General features: G+C 38.1%; 1 protein-coding gene across 2 annotated transcripts in view; it reads left to right on the top strand.

Moving 5' to 3' along the window:
• Nucleotides 1-23,690, top strand: part of GREB1 (growth regulating estrogen receptor binding 1) — a 147,822-nt gene that overhangs the window by 83,709 nt on the left and 40,423 nt on the right. For both annotated transcript variants that reach the window (XM_043987596.1, XM_043987595.1), the window contains exons 17-21: nt 1,905-2,244; nt 6,580-6,695; nt 9,351-9,550; nt 10,479-10,568; nt 15,605-16,233. In XM_043987596.1, coding sequence (XP_043843531.1) covers nt 1,905-2,244; nt 6,580-6,695; nt 9,351-9,550; nt 10,479-10,568; nt 15,605-16,233 — 1,375 coding nt within the window. The remainder of the gene's footprint in view (nt 1-1,904; nt 2,245-6,579; nt 6,696-9,350; nt 9,551-10,478; nt 10,569-15,604; nt 16,234-23,690) is intronic.

The raw sequence follows: 23,690 nt of genomic DNA, 5'->3' as shown, positions 1-23,690 counted from the left end.
GAATAACTTCATTAAAATAATTTTGTTTATTACTATTAGGGTCCCTATACACAGTAATATCAAATATTTATTATCTTTGCTGGGGAATGAAAAATATAGCTAAGATGAACTATGTCTATAATGTCCTTTCCTGGTTGTAATGAGTATATCTATAATGCATGAGCTACTCCCGGTTTTGATAGTTTATTACATTTCTCAAATTACCATGTTAGATTCTGAATCATAAACAGTTCTTGTAAAGTAACCACTCTGAACACTCCAGAAACACTAAGGGATTTATCCTTGTTAAGGAGCAGGACCTTTTAGCCTCACTATTTACTACATGGGAAAACAAAACCACTATTTCCCCCTTAATCTTTTTTTTTTTGGGGGGGGTGGGGCTGGGCAGTGGGGGTTAAGTGACTTGCCCAGGGTCACACAGCTAGTAAGTGTCAAGTGTCTGAGGCCAGATTTGAACTCAGGTCCTCCTGAATCCAGGGCCAGTGCTTTATCCACTGAGCCACCCTTCCCTTAATCTTTATTAATGCTAACAGGGTTAGTGAGTCTCTGAAGCCATTAAAAACTTCTTCTTTCAGGGTATCTTGGTCAGAGGATCATAGAATTTAGAGCCTGAAAGGACTTTGAAGAGCATTTAGTCCAACTGCCATTTATTTATTTATTCATTCATTCATTCATTTATTTATTTATTTATCTATTTATTTATCTATTTATCTATTTATTCATTCATTCATTCATTCATTTATTTTAGTGAGGCACTTGGGGTTAAGTGACTTGCCCAGGGTCACACAGCTAGCAAGTGTTAAGTGTCTGAGGCCAGATTTGAACTCAGGTACTCCTGACTCCAGGGCCGGTGCTCTATCCACTGCGCCATCTAGCTGCCCCCCAACTGCTATTTAAAAAGTGAGAGTGTGGTTCAAGTGACTTGCCCAAGGTTTATGGGTACTAAGATTCTGGATTTGAACTTGGGTCATTTGACTTCAATTCTAGTACTCTCTTTACTATACTACACTGCCACACCATTCAATGTTAGGTTGTCAGGTTACCCATGGCCTCTCCTGCTATGAAAGGAAACAGTATGATTCATGGCATAAGACACACTATCACAAGGGAGAACAGACATAAGCAAAGGGGAAAAGAAACCCAAGGAAATCAATTTCATAGAGCTTCAAGGCTCTGTCATGGTAAAGGCTCTATCTTCTCTCCTAAAACACACATCCCAACCACCACGGCCAATTGAATGGTAGCCCAGAGACTCTAGCTCTTTCTGCTTTTAGCTATGTTCTGTACACAGCCTCAGAGAGGGAGTGAAACATACACTCTGTAAGGGGCTAAAATTCTAGCTAAACTGTCTCAAATATCTAATGAGTGGTTGCCAATAAATTATAAGCTTTAGCAAGAGTTAGACCTTTAAGCATTTATTAAGGAGGATAAGAATTTGGTGAAGAGAGAGAGAGAAAAGCCTAGATTCATCTATCTATTAAAGGGAGAGTGCATTTCTAGCTCCCTTCTCCACCTGAGTCCTGAGGAAAGAGAGCAAGAGAGCCAGCCTCACCCCCTCTTCCTCCCACAAGCAAACGCCACTTCCTGATGCCAAAGAAAAGCTACATGGCCTTGCCCTCAGAGGCCTTCTCCTCATGGCAGGGATTTCCTACAGTAAGTCTCTAGCAGGTGGCGTCATTCCAATCGTTACAACCCTTAGTTATAACTCTAGGCAGCCTTTTTTGCCTTTCTTACCCCACAGATAGAGTTATCTTGCCTTCCTGATTGTGTGATCACTCCCTTTTTTAGAACTGTATTGAATGGGTTGCAGATTGTTTAGTAAAATCATGGCTGAGAAGGGGGTTGGGGTGCTTGCTCCCAGCCTCTCTGCTCCCTAGGTCACTGTGTTTTCTTCTTATCTTCAGGTTTCCCAGATTACATAGTGCAGTGATAAGGACGTTTGTTCTTGTGCAGCATTATTCTGCAGCATTGATGGCCGTCAGTGGCCTGTCGCAGATGAAGAACTACACATCTGTGGAGACGCTGGAGATCACCCAGAACCTCATCAACTCTTCTAAGCAGTGTGCCTGTGGGCACGGGCTCATGGTCGTGCTCCGAATTCCTTGCATCCCCCTGGCTGCTGTGGCTTATGAACGGCTCTATCATGTCAGGGAAAGACTAGCCCTAGAAGATCACTTTGAGATCATCTTGGGGAACCCCAATTCTGCCATCACCATTGGGAAACACTTTGTGGAACAACTAAAGGTAAGTCAACGTTAGGCTTGTTTCCCTCCTTCCTTCCATGAGGAGATGTGTGTGTGTGTGGATGGAATTACTGTCAGGGTGGGTACCTAGCATATTACCTGGTCCTTTTCCTTTTATCTCATGTGAACATGGCTTTCTGTGAATTTGATGGGAGTGCCAAATAAAAATTACTAAAGTTTTTAAAAAAAGAATTTTCTTTCAGTCTTGAGCCATTTTTGGAACAGTTGGGGTGAGCCTAAGGAAACAGTACAAGGTTTATTTAGAAGACTTGGGATCACACAGTGGTCCTTCTTTTTACCACTGATGTGTCCTTGGATAACTAATTCACTTTCTCTCTCTGCCTCTTAGTTTTCTTCTCTGTGCAATGAAAGGGTTGGCCTATATTATATCCAAGATCCTTAACTATACTAAATCCTATGAACCATTCTTTTGTTGCTGTGATCCAGAGCTTCCTTAAGGGGAGGGCAGCTGCTTAGAGGAGGATTATGTCTACCATTTAAGAGATGGAAGAGAGCTCAGGGTCCATCAAGCAAGTCCTAACCAAGAATGTATTGATGTAGTGTGCATTTTCTATTTACTTCTCTGCATACGTGTTGGTTTCTCTATTAAAATGTAAGCTCTCCAAGGGCAGGGACTATTTTTGTTTCTGTATCCCCACTACCAAGTACAGTGTACATTGCTGTTCTTCGGTAGTATCCAACTTTTCATTACTCTGTAGACCATACTCTCCATGGGGTTTTCTTGGCAAATTTATACTGGAGAGGTTTGTCATTTCCTTCTCCAGTGGATTAAGGCATCAGAGGTTAAGTGACTTGCTCAGGGTCACAAAGCTAGTAAGTGTCTGAGGCTGGATTTGAAATCATGCATTCCTGACTCTAGGCCCAGCACTCTTTTCACTGAACCATCAAACTGTCCACAGTGTACATAGCGTGTGCTTTAATAAATGCTTACGTATTAAATGAACTAATGGTCCCACCTCCATAGACTCATAGTCAAACCCTCTCATCTTGCATTTGAAACTGGGAAATGGGGAGGAGTCTATGAATATGGTTTCATTAGTGAATATTTGGGCAGAACTTGGGGTGGAGGTTGGGGGACAAAAACTCATGTGTTTTCAGAATATGGAAGGGGTCCCCTCTGACTTTCAACACAAACCTGGGAAAAGGAGCAACGTTTAGTGGGGAATGTTCTATATATACCACTAAACCATATATGAGAATTGTGTTTATTATATATGAGAATGCATATTGCTTTAAAAGTTAAAATTATCTGTGGCTAGAATTGTTTAAATTTACTCTGAAGTGGTATCCTTATCTGCTATGTCATAAGCAAAGCCCTAATGTTAATCTGTAACAAATGTGCTAAAAAAAGGTAACAAAAACAAAATTGGAGCTGGTGATCAAAGGAATTGGTGAAGTATTAAAGCAAAGGTTAAACATACTAATTTATTATTTATTCCAGTAATGCAAGTATCTTTGATTTTTTCCCATGGGGATCCTCCCAAAACTAGTGAGAATTATAATCTAGAAGTGTTTTTGTTTGATTGGTTATTCATGTGGATGTACCTCCCTGCATATGTCTTTCCCTACCAATCCCAGTCCCTAATACCTTCCATGCCCTACATATACATACATATATATCTCTATCCACTGTGCCACCTAGCTGCCCCCAAACCCCAACACCTTGAGTCTTTGTGTGTGTGTGGCAATGAGGGTTAAGTGACTTTCCTAGGATCACACAGCTAGTAAGTGTCAAGTGTCTGAGGCTGGATTTGAACTCAGGTTCTCCTGAATCCAAGGCCAGTGCTTTATCCACTGTACCACCTAGCTGCCCCCCATGCCCTATATATTATTAATAATAATAGCTTTAACATTTATATAATGCTTTAAAGTCTGGAAAGCACTTTATTGATGTTATCTCATTTGTTCTTCACTATAGCCTTGAGGTAGGTGCTGTGGTTATCCCTGTTTACAGATGAAGAAACTGAGTCTGGGAGCATTTAAGTGAATTGCCCTGTGTCACAAGCTAGATTTTGATAGATGATTTCATGTGTTTCTGTGGTTGAAAAAAATTTCAGGGGGAAGCCCAGTGGCACAGTGGATAGAGCACCAGCCTTGAATTCAGGAGGATCTGAGTTCAAATCCACCCTCAGATACTTGACACTTACTAGCTGTGTGACCCTGGGCAAGTCACTTAACCCTCATTGCCCCACCAAAAAAAAGAAAAAAAAAAGAAAAAAATTTATCACTTGGTGGTCAACCTTCTGGTGATGAATTTCTTTATGTTTTACTAGCCCTGATCAGTGACTAGTTCCGTGCTAGAAACCTTATTGATAGGATCTACCAGAGTTTGTTGCATTAGAGGACTTGAGTATAAGATGTTCCTCTCCTCTCCTCTCCTCTCCTCTCCTCTCCTCTCCTCTCCTCTCCTCTCCTCTCCTCTCCTCTCCTCTCCTCTCCTCTCCTCTCCTCTCCTCTCCTCTCCTCTCCTCTCCTCTCCTCTCCTCTCCTCTCCTCTCCTCTCCTCTCCTCTCCTCTCCTCTCCTCTCCTCTCCTCTCCTCTCCTCTCCTCTCCTCTCCTCTCCTCTCCTCTCCTCTCCCTCCTTCCCTCCCACCCCTTCCCTTTCCTTCCTTCCTTCCTTCCTTCCTATATCTATATGCAAACACATACATGTATATGTATGTGTGTGTGTGTGTGTGTGTGTGTGTGTGTGTGTGTGTGTGTATATATATATATATATTAGAAAATGTTAAAGAACTCAGTCCAAACATAAATCACTGGGGAATTTGGGGAATTTTACTTGAGACTTTTTATATCAACTTGGCTTTGGAACCATTAATGACTACCCATGCCCCCAGTGAATCCACTTAACATATACATATCTTTGTGTATCAATATATCAGTGATTCTGCAGTATGACATAATAGATAGCAGAACCCAGCTAGCCTTAGAATCCAGCAGGATCATGTTGAATTCCTTCCAGTCTCTCACAGGTATTAGCTGTGTGCTCATAAGCCAGTCATTTAACATCTCAGTGCCTTAGGTTATTCTCTGAGAAGTTGTGTCTAAGACATTATTATGTTGTGGCATATTGGTATATAATATCTAAGACTTTTCCGTACTGTAAATTCCCTCGTCTATTGAAATCGTGGGTTCAGTATTCCTCTTTCCCCCTCCCCCATCCAAAAAAACCCCCCAAACCCCTGCACAAGACAATAAAAGCAGAAGACATCCAGGGCAAGATGTATGTTTGCAGGCATGCCATGATTCCTTAAAATATTTTACATGGCCCCATTTTTTCTTAGGTTCAGTCTAATTTTATTTAAGTTTTAGATTTGTAGGTGGCTGCTAATTTGAATGACTTTATTATCCACGGGTATCCATGTTTGCCTTTTATATGGAGAAAATTATTAACTTCAAACTTGGGGAGTGAAAAATTTAAAAAATGAGGTATATATATATATATATTAAATGTTTGTAGCAAGAATTATCTTATTACACTGGAAGTCGATAATATCTATTCTTTATAGTCATTTGGGTAATGTTTTACATAATCACACATGTAAAACCCATATCTGATTGTTTGCCACCTCAGGGAGCGGGGAGGGGAGAGAGGGAAAGAGGAATAAAAATTGAAACCCAAAACTATAAATAAAAATGTTTATTATTTTAAAAAATTTAAAGTTTAAGAACTGTACTGTATATTTCTGAATGAATTTGGGATTTTATATAGATTAAGAAAGGACATTTAAAGATATGACAGAAAAGAGATTCTGAAGGAAGCCAGAGTGGTAGATGCTTTTTAGATAATAAGCAAATTCTAACACTTAGGAAGTCACTTTCTAGCAGTGAAGGCAAAACATATTGGGCTATATAGTTTTCATATTACAATTAAAAGACAAATTCATCTGGAGGCTCCCCCCCCCCCAAATCAGACCCAAGCATGGCTTTATTTCTATAGGCCTATCTCCATAGAATGACAAAGTAGATAATATAATCAATCTAGAAATTCGAAACTACAGATGAAACAGTAGGTTATCATGGTTTCATTCAAATCAGCAAATTCTTATTGGTGGAAAGAAAATTATATTTGGAGTCAATGGACCTGGGTTCAAATTCTGGCTGTGCTATTTACTACTTGTATAACTTTGGGCAAGTCAGTGAACCAGTCTGGGCCTCATTGTTCTCATTTGTAAAATGGGAGTAATACTATTTATTTTACCTGCTTCACAGGATTATTGTGAGACCTGTGCTTTTAACTGTAAATCACTATAGAAATATAGGTTATTACAACCAGTTCAAGGCATTGACAACTGGCTTTTTCTTATGTGACAGATATGGCAGAAAATTGAAGATGCAGAATGGAGGCCTCAGACTTACCTCGAGTTAGAGGGGCTGCCTTGCATATTAATATTTAGTGGAATGGATCCTCATGGAGAATCCTTGCCAAGGTGAGCACATGAGTACAACCTATATTACACAATGTTTTACATTTATTTGGTTCTTTATAGTGGAAAAATGCTTTTCTATTTAGTATCTGCTCTAGAGATGCTGTGTTGCAAAGTGAATAAAGTACTGGACTTGGAGGTAGGAAGATCTGATTTCAAATCCTACTTCAGACAGTTAAAACCTATGCAGCTTTGGTCAAGAAACTTAAATCTCTCTCTACCTGTTTGTTCATCTGTAAAATGAGCATTTGGATAATGATGTCTAATATCCTTTTTAGCCCTAAATTTATGCACTGATGATTTCTTTTGATCCTTACAATAAAAATCCTTTGATGTCGAATATTGTTATTCTCATTTTATAGAGGAGGACACTGAGGCTCATGAAGATCAAGTGACTTGCCCAAAGTCATGCTGATAAGTCTAAGAACACAGAATCAAACTCATGTTTTTTTTTCAGGTCTAGTGCTTACCCTGTTGCTAGTAAGTGTGTGCTATTTGATTGGTTAAAAATAGTGATGATAACAATAACAGTTAACATTTATATAAGCACCCATTCTGTGCCGAGTACTGTGATAAGTGATTGGCAGTATTATTTCATTGAATCCTCACAGCTCTATGAGGTAAGTGCTGTTGTTCTCTCCATTGTACAGTTGAGGAAAACAGAAATTATGTGACTTGCCCAGGATCACACAGCTAGTAAATAAGTGTCTAAAGCCAAATTTGAACTCAGGGCTTCCTCATTTCATGCCTGGTGCTCTATCTAGTGTGCCACTTAGCTGTTTTTTTTTTTTCTTAAAATTAGATGGAGCAGTGTAATATAGCGGAAACAGGTATCACATTTGGAGTCAGAAGAGCTAAGAGCTGGTTATGATGTGGTGCAGCAGATAGAACACTGGACGTGGAGTCAAGAAGATCCATGTTCAAATTCTACCTCAGCTATTTACTAGCAGTGTGGCCCTAGACAAGTCACTTAACCTCTGCCTTGGTTTCTTCATCTCTAAAATGGGGATAATATACCTCTCTCTCAGGGGTCATTGAGAAAATTAGATGAGTTAATATTTGTAAAGCACTACAAAAATGCTAACTATTAATATCTGTACTTCACCACTTATTATATTCTCTTTTTTTCTTTTTTGAAACTCAGGACAATATTTCCTTATCCCTAGACCTGTGGTACCTTTCTAGTCCTCAGAGATCTTCCAGATATATATAATAGTGGCTCAGCAATTATACCTTCCATTTATTTCAGTCAGTACCTGGGGACAAAAGTCATCTGGGTCAGGTGATTTGGATTCCCTAGGTGTTCTCCTATTCTTGACTTCAGTATCATCTCCCTATTCTCCACTTTTGTTCTATCCTTCTATTTCTGTGTTCATTCTTTTTGTTAGAAAAGGCATAAGCAACATAAAAACAATGAGCTATTCTGCTCCCTCTCTCTCTGTTACCAATTGTCATCATCCCATCTATGCTAATAGTGGTCTTGTCTTTTCTTTAGTTCTCCTGTTTCCATTGATATAACTTTTTTACTTAGCTTTTTTATTTTTCATCTTTAAAATTTATTTATTTAGAATTTTCCCCAAGTTAAATGTAAAAACAAATTTTCCATTGATTTTTAAAAAAAACTTTGTGTTCCAAATTCTCTTCCTTGCTCCCTACCCCTCCCTAAGAAATCAAGCAATTCAATATGTTATATATGTGCAATCATGCAGAACATCTCCACATTAATCAGGTTGTGGAAAAAAAAACAGACAAAATAACTTTAGAAAGAGGAATTAACAAAAACAATTATACTTCAAGCTGTATTCAGATACCATCAGTTCTTTCTCTATAGTTGGATTACATTTTTCATAATTGACAGCTTTCAATTTGAGCCTCATATCATTCTGATCCTCAGTACTCTTGATATTCTTATGGTACCAAAGTTTTGTGTCCATCCTCTTTCTCTCATTGTGTGTGTGTGTGTGTGTGTGTGTATGTCTTTCTGAAGTCTATGTTGTTGCTGGGTTCTCTGGAGGTCCATGTTGGTTTCTTCAGATGATTTCTCTTTTCATTCATTACAATTATTTTTAATTATGAAGCTCTTTAGACAAACTTAGGTCTAGTCTCTCCTTTCCCATTCTTGTACTTGTACTTAGGTTGAATTTTTGAACCTATACTGAAATCTCACAAAGGCAAATTCTTTTGCTTAGATTGTGCCCATTGTTCTAGGCTGTAGAGATCTTTTGGGAACCTGACTCTGTCATGTTTGTGCATTGTGCTGCCTATCTTCCCCAGCTCTGTGTCTTCTGCAGATCAATGAATCAGCCATTTAGGCCTTTATCCCAATTGGTAATAAGGAATACAGAAGCATTGAGTCAAGGATAGTGGTAGACTCTTGCCTCCTTAAGAGTAGGGGGGTCATGTCTTGTTCTGTCTTATGCCTCCCATGGCATCCATCACAGTTGTGAATGTACAGTAGTGGCTCAGTGAAGACATGCTGATGGGTTGATTTTGGTGACCAAAAGCCTATGAGCATGTATTCTGTCTGTTTTCCTTCCATCCATTCCTTTTGCTGATCTATTCAGAACTCAGCATTTTGGGGAAGTGTTTCAGGTGATTGGTGGGGAATGGCTGGGGAACAACCAGAGCCATTTATCTCATTCTCTTATCTATTCTTAGGTCTTTAAGGTACTGTGACCTGCGTTTAATAAACTCATCTTCCTTGGTGAGAACAACCTTAGAGCAAGAGCTTGGCTTGGCAGCCTATTTTGTGAGTTCTGAAGTCCCCATGGAGAAAGTGACCGTAGGTGAGGTCTTGGAAAGTGACCCGGAGAAGCTGAGCAGTACAGATAATGAAGACGAAGAGATAGTGACTGAAGGTGTGTGGGCATGTATGGAGTGAGTGACTCTGGCAGGCCCTTCGATCTGTAGCTTGACTTCTTCCCAATTGAACTCCTTAATAAAAGTGGTAGATCTTGCCAGTTAGTATTTTACACATTGTAAAATGGAATCCTGAAGATACTTTTAACGTAGTTCACCATGTACCATTGTTGATGTAGATGGTTCAAATTCTGGTTTGTTTTGTCCTAGTTCCACAATCTGGTTTTGCCCTACATGTCAAGCTTATTTAGTATTGGTCCCTCCTATATTCTGTGTTGTAGTTCAACTGTGTTGTAGACCATACCCTAAATTTACCTTGTGCTTTTCAACTTTGTCTACATTCAACTTCCCTTTTAATTGGAGCTTCTTCTGTTCCCTTCTCCTATGAACGTCTAACCAGCCCCAATCAAGTGTCATCTCCTCTCCTCCTCCTTTCTTGTTACTCCAGTGGTAACTGAGTTGTTTGTACCCCTCAAAGATACTTAATCCTGTAATATTGTGGTTTTATTTCTGTAGTGTCCCCCTATTAAGTTGTAGGTTCCACTGGGATCAGGGAACTGTGTTGTGTCTCATCTAAACTTTGTAGCTGCTGTGTTATTGAGAACAGTGCTTATCAAATACCGGTATTTGATAAATTTTGGGGGAATTGAAATGCTAGGGAGAATACCACCTAGTGTAATCTATACTTGTTTATTAGGTAGAAATAATGTCAATACTTGTTTTGTTTTGGAGATTTGGAAGAACGGAACGATTCTAGAAAGGCTCTAAAATCCTACCTTGTATTTAAAGAACAAAGCAGAAAATGGAAACCTTCAAAGCAGAAAGTAGATTGGTCACATTTTACCAATGAGTCTAGAAAAGAAAAATAATTCCCTGTTCAGAAAGACAAGTTGCATTTGATTTTTTTGTGTGTTCTTTTGAAAATAGGTTCTGTGTCAGAGAAGAGAAGCCCTGTCAAAAGGGAGCGATCGTGCTCCCATGATTCCGTATCTTCATCTCTTTCCTCAAAAACTTCAAGTAAGATTTTTCAAATGAGAAAGATCATAGCAATAGATTTTTCTTACAATATTTTAAAGAGGAACTCAAGAGGCCATGCAGTATGGTAAGAATAACAATGGGGGCAGCTAGGTGGCGCAATGGATAAAGCACCGGCCCTGGATTCAGGAGTACCTGAGTTCAAATCCGGCCTCAGACACTTGACACTTACTAGCTGTGTGATCCTGGGCAAGTCACTTAACCCCCATTGCCCCGCAAAAACAAACAAACAAACAAAAAACAAAACAAAACAAACAAACAAAAAGAATAACAATGGGTTTGTAGTCAAAGGCCACAGGTTAAAATCTTTCCTCTCTCATTTACTAACCTCTGGGCTTCAGTTTCCTCGTTAGTAAATAGAAGTCAGAATAGATGACTTTTAAGACTCATGTAGCTTTAAATCTATGATTACAAATGATCCATATTTTGAATTTTGATTACCATCCTTTTCATGGGGGGGTGGCATTACCATTGTTTCAAAAGAAATAATACTTATAATTATGATAGCTAACATTTATATAGTGCTTACTATGTGGCAAGTACTCTGCTAAGTGCTTTATACATATTGTCTTATTAGATGCTTCACAACAAACCTGGTAAGAAGAAATTGCATGGAAGAAGAAGGAGGGGGGAATAGTGAATGGGGTAAATTGTCCCACATAAAATAAAGATATATGAAAGAACTATCATAATGGAGGAGAAGACGGGGGTGGCAGGCAAAGATTAAAGTGTACTCTCATCAAAGTTGGCTCAAAGAGGGAATAACAAACACACTCAGTTGGATATGGTAATCTATCTTACCCTAGAAGGAAGTTTAAAAAGGGATGGTGATAATAGAAGGGGGAGAAGGGACTGATACAAGGGAGGGGATATTGGGGAAAGTGGTGATCATAAGTAAAGCACTTTTGAGGAGGGAAAGGGGGGAGATAAAGAGGTGAAAAATAGCATGGAGAGAAATAAAGTCATCATAACTATAATTGTGAATGGAATGAACTCTCCCATTAAACAGAAGCAGATAGCAGAATGGATTAAAAACAAAAATCCTACAATATGTTGTTTACAAGAAACACATTTGAAGCAGAGATATATACACAGGGTAAACATAAGGGGCTAGAACAGAAGCTACTATGCTTCAGCTGAAGAAAAGAAAGCAGGGGTAGCAATCATGATTTCAGACAAAACAAAAGCAAAACTAGATCGTTAAAAGAGATAAAGAAGGAAACTGTATCTTGCTGAAAGGTACCATAGACAATGAAGTCATATAAATATTTAACATATATGCACCAAATGATATAGCATCTAAATTTTTGAAGAAGTTGAATGAGTTACAGGAAGAAATAGATAATAAAACTATCCTAATGGGGAACCTTAACATTCCCCTCTCAGAACTGGATACATCTAACCAAAAAATAAACAAGAAAGAAGTTAAGGAAATGAATAAAATTATTGAAAAGTTAGATATGATAGATCTCTGGAGAAAATTGAATGGTAATAGAAAGGAATATACCTTCTTCTCAGCATTACATGGGACACACTCAAAAAGAGACCATGTATTAGGGCATAAAAACCTTACAACCAGATGCAGAAAAGCAGAAATTATAAATACATCCTTTTCAGATCATAATGCAATAAAAATTACATTCAATAATGGACAACTGAAAGAGAGATTAAAAATCAATTGAAGGGGGCAGCTAGGTGGTACAGTGGATAAAGCACCGGCCCTGGATTCACTAGGACCCAAGTTCAAATCCAGCCTCAGACGCTTGACACTTGCTAGCTGTGTGACCCTGGGCAAGTCACTTAACCCTCACTGCCCGGCAAAATAATAATAATAAAAATAAAAAAAATCAGTTGGAAATTAAATAATCTGATCCTAAAAAGCAAGTGGGTCAAAGAACAAATCATAGAAACCATTGATGATTTCATTAAAGAAAATGACAATGATGAGACAACTTATCAAAATTTATGGGATGCAACCAAAGTGATACTTAAGGGAAAATTTATATCCCTAACTGCTTACATCTGTAAAATAGAGAAAAAGCAGATCAATGTATTAGGCATGCAAGTAAAAAAACTAGAAAATTAACAAATTAAAAATCCCCAACTAAACACCAAATTGGAAATCCTGAAAATCAAAGGAGAGATTAATAAAACTGAAAAGTAAGAAAACCACTGAATTAATCAATAAAACTAGAAGCAGATTTTATGGAAAAAATAGATAAACTATTGATTAATTTGATAAAAAAAGAAGAAAACCAAATTACTAGTATCAAAAATGAAAGGGGTGAACTCACCACCTATGAAGAGGAAATTAAGACAATTACTAGGAATTATTTTGCCCAGTAATATGTCAATACATTTGACAATCTAAATGAAATGGATGAATATCTACAAAAATATAAATTACCCAGATTAACAGAAGAAGAAATAAAATGCTTAACCTAATTATAGAAAAAGAAATTGAACAAGCCATCAGTGAACTTCCTAAGAAAAAATCCCCAGGACGAGATGGATTCACAAGTGAATTCTACCAAACATATAAAGAACAATTAATCCCAATACTATATAAATTATTTGAGCATAAGTGTATTTGAAAGTGTAAATAGTTGTATTTGAAAATAAGTGAAGTCCTACCAAATTCCTTTTATGAGACAAATATGGTGCTGATACCCAACTCAGGAAGAGCCAAAACAGAGAATGAAAATTATAAACCAATCTCCCTAATGAATACTGATGCAAAAATTTTAAATAAAATACTAGCAAAAATATTACAGCAATGCATCACAAGGATAATATACTATGGCCAGGTGGGAATGCAGGGCTGGTTGAATATTAGGAAAACGATCAGAATAATTGACCATATCAATAACAAAACCAACAGAAATCATATGATTATCTCAATAGATGCAGAAAAAGCTTTTGACAAAATACAGCACCCATTCCTACAGAGAGCATAGGAATAAAAGGATCTTACCTTAAAATGATAAGTTCTATTTATCTAAAACCATCAGCAAGCATTATCTGTAATGGGGATAAGCCAGAAGCCTTCCCAATACAATCAAGGGTGAAGCAAGGCTGCCCATTATCATCTCTATTATTTACTATTTTACTAGAAATGTTAGCTATTAGCAATAAGAAAAGAAATAGAAATTAAAGGAATTAGAATAGGTCATGAGGAAACAAAACTATCACTATTTTCAGATGATATGATGTTATACTTAGAAAATCTTAGAGAATCACAACAACCCTGGAAGGTAAATGTTTTATTATTCCCATTTTACAGATGAGGAAACTGAGGCAAATAGAGGTTAAGTGACTTGCCCAGGGTCATATAGTATCTGAGGCTGAATTTGAATTCAGATCTTCCTGACTCCAGGCCCAAAGCTTTATCCACTATGTCATCTAGTTACTTATTATACAAACTATATCTATCTTTCTATAATTATATAGTTAAAATTCACCATCTAAATCACTACCAAAAATATTCAGGTGTGTCTTGAGACCTTGAGTAATTCCTGTTTGATATCACTTTGGTATTTCTTTTCATTGTCCTATCTTGTTATGGACACTATATTTGTATTCATGAAGACTAAAATAGCTTTAATTTTTTTTTTTTTACTAGAATGCCATATGTGATGTTTAGAATCTAAATGTATGGTCACCTTAAATTAGAAGCTTTAGCACCAGTCTTTGGGCATTAAGCATTTATTAAAGCATGCCAGGTATTCACGTGGAGTTCAGAAAGTTAAGAAAAGGCCTATTTAGCCTAGAGTTCCAGCCTGGTCAGGTTCTTCCTCAAGTCCTCCACCTCGAGCCTGCTTCAACCAAGAACTCCTCTCAAACTGAGTGTGGAAGCTTTTTATAGGCCTAGAGTAGAAGAGGTCCTTACACACTGCTTCAAGCTGATTGGTAGGCATCATCCAAATCCTTTGGTTCACTGGACTTGAAGGTAGTCTCCAGCTGAGTTCAAAGTCCTTAGCTTCTGAGAACAATACCTTCTTAAGGGCCAGCCAGGTGTGGTTACAATCTAATTAACTTCAGCAAAGTCAATCACTCTCACTTAATTCAATCAGTTTAGATTAATCTCCAGGTGAGCCTTTCAGTATCTGCCCGTCCCATTATTTTCTCACACATATGATTTATTTAAATTGAGCCTGTAGGCCATTAACCCCCCCCCCCCCCCAATTAGTTCTTTAAAAATCATGTTATAGGGGCAGCTAGGTGGCACAGTGGATAGAGCACCGGCCCTGGAGTCAGGACTACCTGAGTTCAAATCCGGCCTCAGACACTTAACACTTACTAGCTGGGTGACCCTGGGCAAGTCACTTAACCCCAATTGCCTCACTAAAAAAAAAAAAAAAAAGGGGGAAAAATCATGTTATATGCTGTCTAGCCACATAGTCTTCAAGATATATATAGTAGGGTACTTGATTTTTTTGAGTCCGAGTATAGGATTAGGACTATACATTTATTAAATTCATTATCCCATTGCCCCCAAATTATAAACAATAGTTGGTTGTCTATTTCAGCTTTGTATGATCCTTTCTTTGGTTATCAGCTTTAGCTATTTTAAATTTAATCTTGAGTATGAAATTTTTCTTACAAAAATAATGGTTCCAGAAAATATGCCCCTTATCTCCTCTTAAAATCCTCTAGAAATTTTCTTCAAAACTCTACCCAAGAACCTTCAACATCAAACCTTTCCTGATCTTCCCAACTGTTAGTACTTCCCCACCTATTGCTGTATATATTTTGTGTGTGTGCCCATAAATATGTGTGTGTGTGTGTAAGTAAATACACAGACATATATACTCTCCTATGTAAGCCCCTTGAAAGAAGAGATTATTTCATTTTTTTGTATACCCAGAGCCTGGCTTATGGAAGATACTTATTGATTGAATGATCTATCCATTTCAGTTTTCCATCAAGGAAAAAGAAACTCTGTATATGGTTAGGGGCTGTCCTTCCTAAGTTAGTTAATACAAATGCTGGCTGCTTGACACAGCTTTTCTTTTCAGGTATGGCCTTTTGCAATGAGTCATCTCCACCAATAGTGCCATTGGGTGAGAGGGCCAGATCCCCGCATCTTTCTCTCAACAGTGTGATGGAAGAAGGCACCACTACCTGTGAGAAGCAGAGACAGAAAGTAAGTCAAGGTGTTCAGACCACCATCAGCAGGCACTGCCCCAGGCCAGGAGAACAAGACATGTGCCCGAATCCAAAACCCAACCTTAAAAGTATCCAGGTTTCAGTCACCTCCTCATCTTCACCATATTCTTCCTCTTCCTCTTCTTCCTCTTCGGCACCGACTTCAAATGCTTTCATCTTGCAGAGCTGCCCGTGCTCCATGACTAAAGGATTGAAGCAACCCCCTGTAGTTTTCCTGCCCAAGTTGGTGTATGACATGGTTACTTCCACAGACAGCAGTGGCCTTCCTAAGGCATCTTCTCTCCTGCCCTACCATTCAGTCATGTGGGCCAGTTCTTTCCGCCCTCTCTTGAGTAAGATGATGACCTGCACGGAACAGTCTCTCTATTACCGCCAGTGGACTGTCCCCAAACCCAGCCACATGGACTACAATAATAGAAATGAGGGCAGAATGGACAACTTTCACCCCAGGAGACTGCTATTGAGTGGTCCCCCTCAGGTACGTGATCATAAGCTTAGGGCGTATTTAGCATTCTTGATCTCAGCTCTTTCTTATTCCTGTTTGACAATATGTTCTTAGGCCAGTAAAATAATTCTTTATTTGGGATTTTAAAAAAAACCACACCTATTAGCTCTAGTTAGATCATCTAATTAATCAGTCAGCAAGCAGTTACTATGCATTTACTTTGGGCCAGACACTGTGATTAATTCTGGAACTTGGTAATTATGGGACCGTAGTCATGGGATGTTAGTAATGAAGGGCAAAACCATGGTTCCTGACCTTTGGGAGCTCATAGTCTGCCGAGGAAAGATAACAGAAAAAAATGGTTCATTCAAGATTTATACGGTGTAAATGGAAGGTAATTGCCAAAGGAAGGCACTAGGGGGAGGAGAAGGGGGAGGGGGAGGGAGAGACAGAGATAGAGATAGAGATGAGAGAGACAGAGAGACAGTGAGAAACAGAGAGGGAGGGAGGGAGACAGAGGGGAGGGAGGAAAAGACTTCTTGGAAAAGATGGGATGTAGTGGAATTGGAGTCAGAAGACCAGAGTCTATGTTTTCTTGACTCTGTCCCTACACAACTGTTGAATTTTGATCTCATGATTTCACTTACTGCCTCAGTTTCCTCCTCTGTAAATGAAAGATTAGATGATTTTTAACATCTGTTCTTTGATCATGGAATCTATGGTTCTAGTCTTTCTTCACATATGGTTCTAGCCATGTGATGGTGTAATTCACTTGATATCTCTAAGATTCAGCTTCTCTATCTGAAAAAGGTGGTAGTATTCTTTGTCCTCTACACCTTGCAGCATGGATGTCATGTAAATAGAAACTCTAATGTGCTATAAAAATGTAAGGGATTATTATTACCATGGGGTGGCAGTGATGTCTACCTATATTTTAAAAATAAACAGCATTTATTTAGATTTGGGGGTTAAACTCTATGGTTGTTTGTAAAAGAGGACATTGAAGTCACCATATCTTGCTTATGGGCTACCCATGTTAGCCTTCTTGGGTGAAACATGCATATTGGCAAATGGAATTCATCCAAATGATGAGCAAAATCTTAAATTGGGGTTTACAAAAAGTGTTTGTGATTCTTTGGTGGTTTATACTTATCAGATCACTTTATTATCAGTTATCTCTCATCTTCATAACGATCCTGTGAAATAGGAAGTTATTTTCATGTTACAGATGAAGGATCCAAGGAGTAGAGAATTATATGATTATATCACAGAGCAAGTTGGTGTAGCTTCCTAATCAAGAATTTGTCACTTGAATGAATGAATGAAACATTTATTAAGCAGTTGATACAGGAAAAGCACTATGTTAAGTGCCAGGGTTATAAATAGAAGATTAAGGTAGTCCCTGCTCTCAGAGAGCTCACATTCTAATGACAGAGACAACCCAAAAGGAGGGTTCCAGCTCTTAGGGGGAAAGGTCCTTAAGGTGCAGTGGTGAAATAGATGTTAACATCTCTTCTTTAATGTCCTTTTCAGTTTCTGATGTTGAACCATTTGACTGGGTGGGGCAAGAACTTTCTTTTCTTGGTCTTTAATACATGTGGTGGTAGCACTTGCAGGAGTAGTTACCAGGTTGCATTTCCATAGGGGTTGCTTCCCAGAATACTTTTGTGGGTACTGAGCTGGAAGCATTGCTCTTGGGCTCAGGGTCCTGGCCTGTCTTCATCAGGTTCTAAGGGGAGATGCTGATCCAAGTGGTGGCAGTGGTTTGACTTGCCTGGCATGCTCTGCCTCCTATCTCTCCTTAAGGAGACCTTGCTCTTTTAGCTGGGTTGGCTTATTTATTAGCTACATGGAAAATCACCCTTTTCAAGTCTTAATTTCTTCATGGAGAAAATGAATTTTTGCCACTAGGTGCTCTTTGGGATGTTTCTTTCACCTCTGTAAGCTTCTGATTTAGAATATGCCCCACAGCTGGCAGATGGGTATTGAATCTTTTTTTTTTTTTTTAGTGAGGCAATTGGGGTTAAGTGACTTGCCCAGGGTCACACAGCTAGTAAGTGTTAAGTATCTGAGGCTGGATTTGAACTCAGGTACTCCTGACTCCAGGGCCGGTGCTCTATCCATTGTGCCTCCTAGCTGCCCCGGTATTGAATCTTAAGAGAGGTGAGGTGACTTGATGCCTTTCACACAGTACTTGAGTGGTGACTCAGTCTCTAGGTAAGTCTTTTGACTACCAAAAGTGTGACCCTTTTCTTGATACCCTGCTTTACAAAGCTAATAGTAGATAGAACCAGGGCTAAGACATCTTTCTCCTGTTTTTCCATTTCAGTACTCTTTCTTCTTCAGCAAGAAATATAGACTAATATATGCTAATATAGACATGTACCATTTTATCATTCACAGGTTATTTAACCAAAGATTTTTATACTTTATTATTAAACACTCTGGTCTTCACTGATAGTCCAGTTTTTTATTGTTAATTAATTGTCTCCTACAAATGTACTTGTTCAAAACAGTTAATATAGTCCAGACTGGCTTTTTCTTTCTTTTGATTCCTAGTGATGGAAATTTTATGGTATCTCCAGAGAACTTGAATTCATGGTGTAGTGGGAAGAATCCTAGACAAGCAGCCTTAAGGCTTCACTGCTATTCCTAGCTTTGCCACTAATTGGTTATATTACCTTGGGAAAATCATTTCCCTTTTTTGGGCCTTTTTCCCTCACTAGAAAATGAGGGAAATTGGATTAAATTATCTCTAAGGGCTCTCCTGAGTGATAAAACGGTATGATTTTGTGAAAGTCCTTTTTTTGTTTCAAAATGTGTAAACCATTCTTCTCACTGGGACAGTGACCACAGACTATCTGAAGTATCTTTGTATGTTAACAGTACCAGGGAAAGCAAGAAAAATTATCATTTATTTAGAAAATCTCTAGCAATAAAGATACTGATTCTTTTAATCTAAAATTTGACCTAAAGAAATCAAACCTAACTGTTTATAGCTTTATAATCTTTTTTCTCTCTAAATCAACAGTGGGGCAAACATTTTTCAGGGCCTAGTATGTGCAGGACACCTTGCTAGGCACTGGGAATACAAAGACAAAAATTGAAATATAGTTTCTGTACTTATGTTCTACTGGGGATTTACAACATGTACACAGACCAGAAAATAATAGCTAAAGTGCTACTTGGCACTTTTAAGGTTTACAAAGTATGTGTATGTGCATATACTATATATATACACACACACACACACACACACACACACACACACACACACATGCCCACACACACTCAAACATTTATATCTATATAAACATGCATACACACATATACATACAGATATGTATATATGCATGCACACATACACACGCACATGGGTAGCTCAGTGGATATAGTGCTGGGCCTGAAGTCAGACTCATCTTCCTGAATTGAAATCAGGCCTCAGATACTTATTAGCTGTGTAACCCTGGGGAAGTCATTTAACCCTTTGCTTTAGTTCCTCATTTGTAAGAATGAGCTAGAGAAAGAAATGACAAATTATTCCAGTATCTTTGCCAAGAAAACCCCAAATGGGGGTCACAAAGACTCAGACACAACTGAAACTACTGAACAAATATGTGTGTGTATCTACATATAGTTCTCCTTCCACATTGTGACTTTCCCCATTGTGGTTTTGATACATCATGGGTCAGCATAATAAGAAATTAAATGGGAATTTTTGGGGCGTTTTGTGGAAGCTGAAGATGACATGGGAAGGCCAGCGGACAACACAGAGCTTATGACCAAATGCTTAACCCCAATTTTACAATAAGGTAAATACCCCATAAAAGAAAAAAATGTAGACTTCTTTGGTATGAATAAAGGGCCAAAAATTTTTACATGGATTTTCCAGGTTGCAGGGGTGCTGTGGCTCTAACTCCTGTGATGTGAAAGGGATAACTGTATATGTATGTATATGTGTATATATGTGTGTATATATATGTGTATATATATGTAGGTATATACATATATGTATGAAAAAATATATACACATAAATGTAATCCTCGCAACAATTTTGTGCAGTAGGTTCCATTATCATCCCCATTTTACTGATGAGGAAACTGAGTCTGAGGAAAGGATGAAGGACTTGCACTGTCATACTATTAGTAATTGGCTGAGGTGTTCTACTTAGCCATCTAGCTATAAAATATTTACACAATAATTCAAAGCAATTTCTTTTTTTATCATAAGAGTATTTTATTATTTTCTAGTTACCTGTAAAGATAGTTTTCAACATTTGTTTCCATAGAAATTTTAGTTCCAAATTTTTCTCCCCCCTCCCCTCCCTTTCCCCTCCCCAAGATGGAAAGCAATCCGATATAAATTAGACATGTACAATCACATTAAACATATTTCTGCATTAGTCATATTATGAAAGAAGAATCAGTAGGCAAGGGAAAAACCTCAAAAAAGAAAAAAAAAACAATCCAAAAATAGAAGCAGTATGGTTCAATCTACATTCAGAATCCAGTTCTTTTTTCTGGATGTGGAGAACATTTTTTATTGTGAGTTCAATTCAAAAGTAATATAAGTTAATATGATATCAAATAAGTTGATAACAAACAGAATTAAACTAACTTTTTTCCTGAAAGCTCATTTTCCTTGACCTTCCCTGCCCTATTACTATCTCTGAAAGAATGATATAGAAAAATTCTTGTTCTTTTCTAACTTTGTTCATTTAAGACCAAGTTACTTTGGCCTTTTTGTTTCTTGACTTCTATATAAAAGCATGCATCCTAAGAAAAGGGTAAGGGGGCAGCTAGGTGGCGCAGTGGATAGAGCACCAGCCCTGGAGTCAGGAGTACCTGAGTTCAAATCCGGCCTCAGACACTTAACACTTACTAGCTGTGTGATCCTGGGCAAGTCACTTAACCCCAATTGCCTCACAAAAAAAAAGAAAAAAAAAAGAAAAGGTTAAGAAGTGTGGCTCTCTTTCCAGGGATTAGTGTTCTCCACCATTTTTTGTTTTCTAGGGATGTAATCTCATTGACTTTTATTTGCTGCCTAATCCAGGAATCCTAGAAAATACTACACAGAAAGCAGACTGCTCCATTTAGGCTGATTTAATAATTCAAAGTGGAAGACAATTTAAGTCATCTAGTACAACCTCCTCATTTTTCAGATGAAGAAACTAAAGCTCAGAGAGTGCACCCAAATTCACACAGCTACTAAATGGCAGTCAGTTTTCAAACTCAGGCCCTTGAATCTCAGATTCATTCCCCCCCTCCCCATTCCATTATCAGTCATCTTGATTCACATAGATGGGCACAGATGATACTGCCAGAAAGAACACATTGCTAATGATTGTAAAGTCTTGGATAGGAAACTGATAAATACTTTGTTCAGCTACGTAAAATAATATACTGTAGGGGCAGCTAGGTGGCACAGTGGATAGAGCACCAGCCCTGGATTCAGGAGGACCTAAGTTCAAATTTGACTTCAGACATTTAATAATTACTAGCTGTGTAACCCTAGGCAAGTCACTTAACCCCAATTGCCTCACAAAAAAAGAAAAAGAAAAAAGAAAGATAATATACTCTGTGGATATTTGAACATCATGACAGTGTTGAATTGGGGCCTCTTATGAATTGCATAATGGGTGAAATTTTATTAAAGTCAAATAAATTATTACTGATTAGCATGAATAGGTTTAATGAATGCAGAATGTTTGAGAATAAAGAAATGACTACCTTCAGCCACAGAAAAGGAAATAGGACTACATTTAATAAATTCAATAATTGTTCATTTCTGTCGGGGACTTCATCCTATTTTTTCCTCCAAAGCTTTAAGATATTTGTCACAGTCTCAAGAAAGATTCATCAATACCTAATTTTTGTCCCTTTGTTTTCCTTCTTGTTAATAGGTCCTTTGATATGAATTGTTTTATTATATATTTATATAGGTCTGAGAGATAAGGAAGGGAAAGTAACAAAGAGGGACACTGAAAAGTACCTAGGGGAAGGAGTAGTCAGCCTTTTATAAATATAGCACCAAGTAATTGGTTTCTGTTTTTTGGCATGTAGTATGAAGAGAGGAAATAGAAAAGGGGCAGCAGGATGTCTCTCTACTAACAAATGTTCTTTCTGCAATGCCTGTTAATCTGAGATTCTCTGGGGCTAAAAAGAAACTCTTTGAAAATGACTATTCTGTTTTCAAGACCTTAAAGCCTATCAGTTAATCACACCTTATTATAGACCAGTTTTTGAAAATGAGATAATACCAACCTTGATCGATTATTGGGCGGGAAAGAAGGGGTAACTTAAAAGTAGGGTAAATCTGTGATACTATATTTGGTGGTGGTGTTGAAGCTTGTGGATACCTGGGGACAGTGTAAAATCCATGGTGTTGGGGAAGAGGGCTAAAGAGAACATTAAAGAGAACCTTTGCCCACTTTGCAACTCTTCTGAGAGTTGTCTCTGATGGCTCATGTATCATACTAATTGCTATATGAAAGAGGGATTAGACTTCTTTTTTTTTCAAGACTTCATTTCCCTATCTTGCCCATGCTGGAAGTACAATGGCCATTTATGGGTCCAATCCCATTGCTGATAGGCGTAGAAACTTTGACCTGCTCCATTTTTAAACTTGGGTTGGTTTGCCCTTGTGTAAGCAGTGTGATAGCCCCTATTTTCTGGTGGCTTATTTTATTTTTTATTTTATTATTATTTTTGTTTGTTTTTTTTTCCTTTGTTTTTTTGGTGGCTTATTATATTGATTCTGGGCTTAGTAAGGACACCTGATTGACTTTAGCCCTTCTGCAGCAAGTAATTGTTACAACAGAGGATGAGACTATCCACTTTACTGTGTCCTTACATAGGTTTGGGACTTTCTAATATTAGACCACCAGGTAGTTAGTGGATTTCTATATTGTTAGTCCATTAGAATCTTATGAAATGATTGTGATTCCTATTTTTCCCCTACAATCATCATCTACCGAGGTTGTGTCTTGGTTCTTCTTTCTTTAAATCTCTCTCAGCAATACCTCTTCATCTGCTATTGGTTTAATGATAATCTCTATGCATATAACTCCCACTTCTGTATATCTGGCACTGGTCCCTTTGCCAATGTAGTCCCACTTTACCTATTATTTATTAGCCATCAAGCTCCCTTTTTGGTAGGCATCTAGCTTTGCTCAAAACAGAACTCATTACTCCCTACTCTACCCTCCTCCAAATGTCACTATTTCTCTCGAGAGCATCACTATCCTTCCAAACATGGTCGTCATCTCTGACTTCTTACTCTCCTTCATCTTCCCCTGTCTCCTCCACATCCACAAGGTGCCAAATAATATCATTTCTACATACTCTGTCCCTCTCCCATTTGTTCTCTTCTCTCAGATCATGGCTATCACCAGAGTTCAGCCCTTGTCTCTTCTACACTATAGAAATCACCTCTTAATTTAGCTCTCTCCCTCCAGTTTGTTCCCTTTTCAGTCCATTCTCCCCACAGC

Source organism: Dromiciops gliroides, chromosome 2, assembly GCF_019393635.1.
Source record: "Dromiciops gliroides isolate mDroGli1 chromosome 2, mDroGli1.pri, whole genome shotgun sequence".
Taxonomy (NCBI): Eukaryota; Metazoa; Chordata; class Mammalia; order Microbiotheria; family Microbiotheriidae; genus Dromiciops; species Dromiciops gliroides.
Note: the sequence above shows the minus strand (reverse complement) of the source record. Positions and strands in the feature narration are given on the sequence as shown.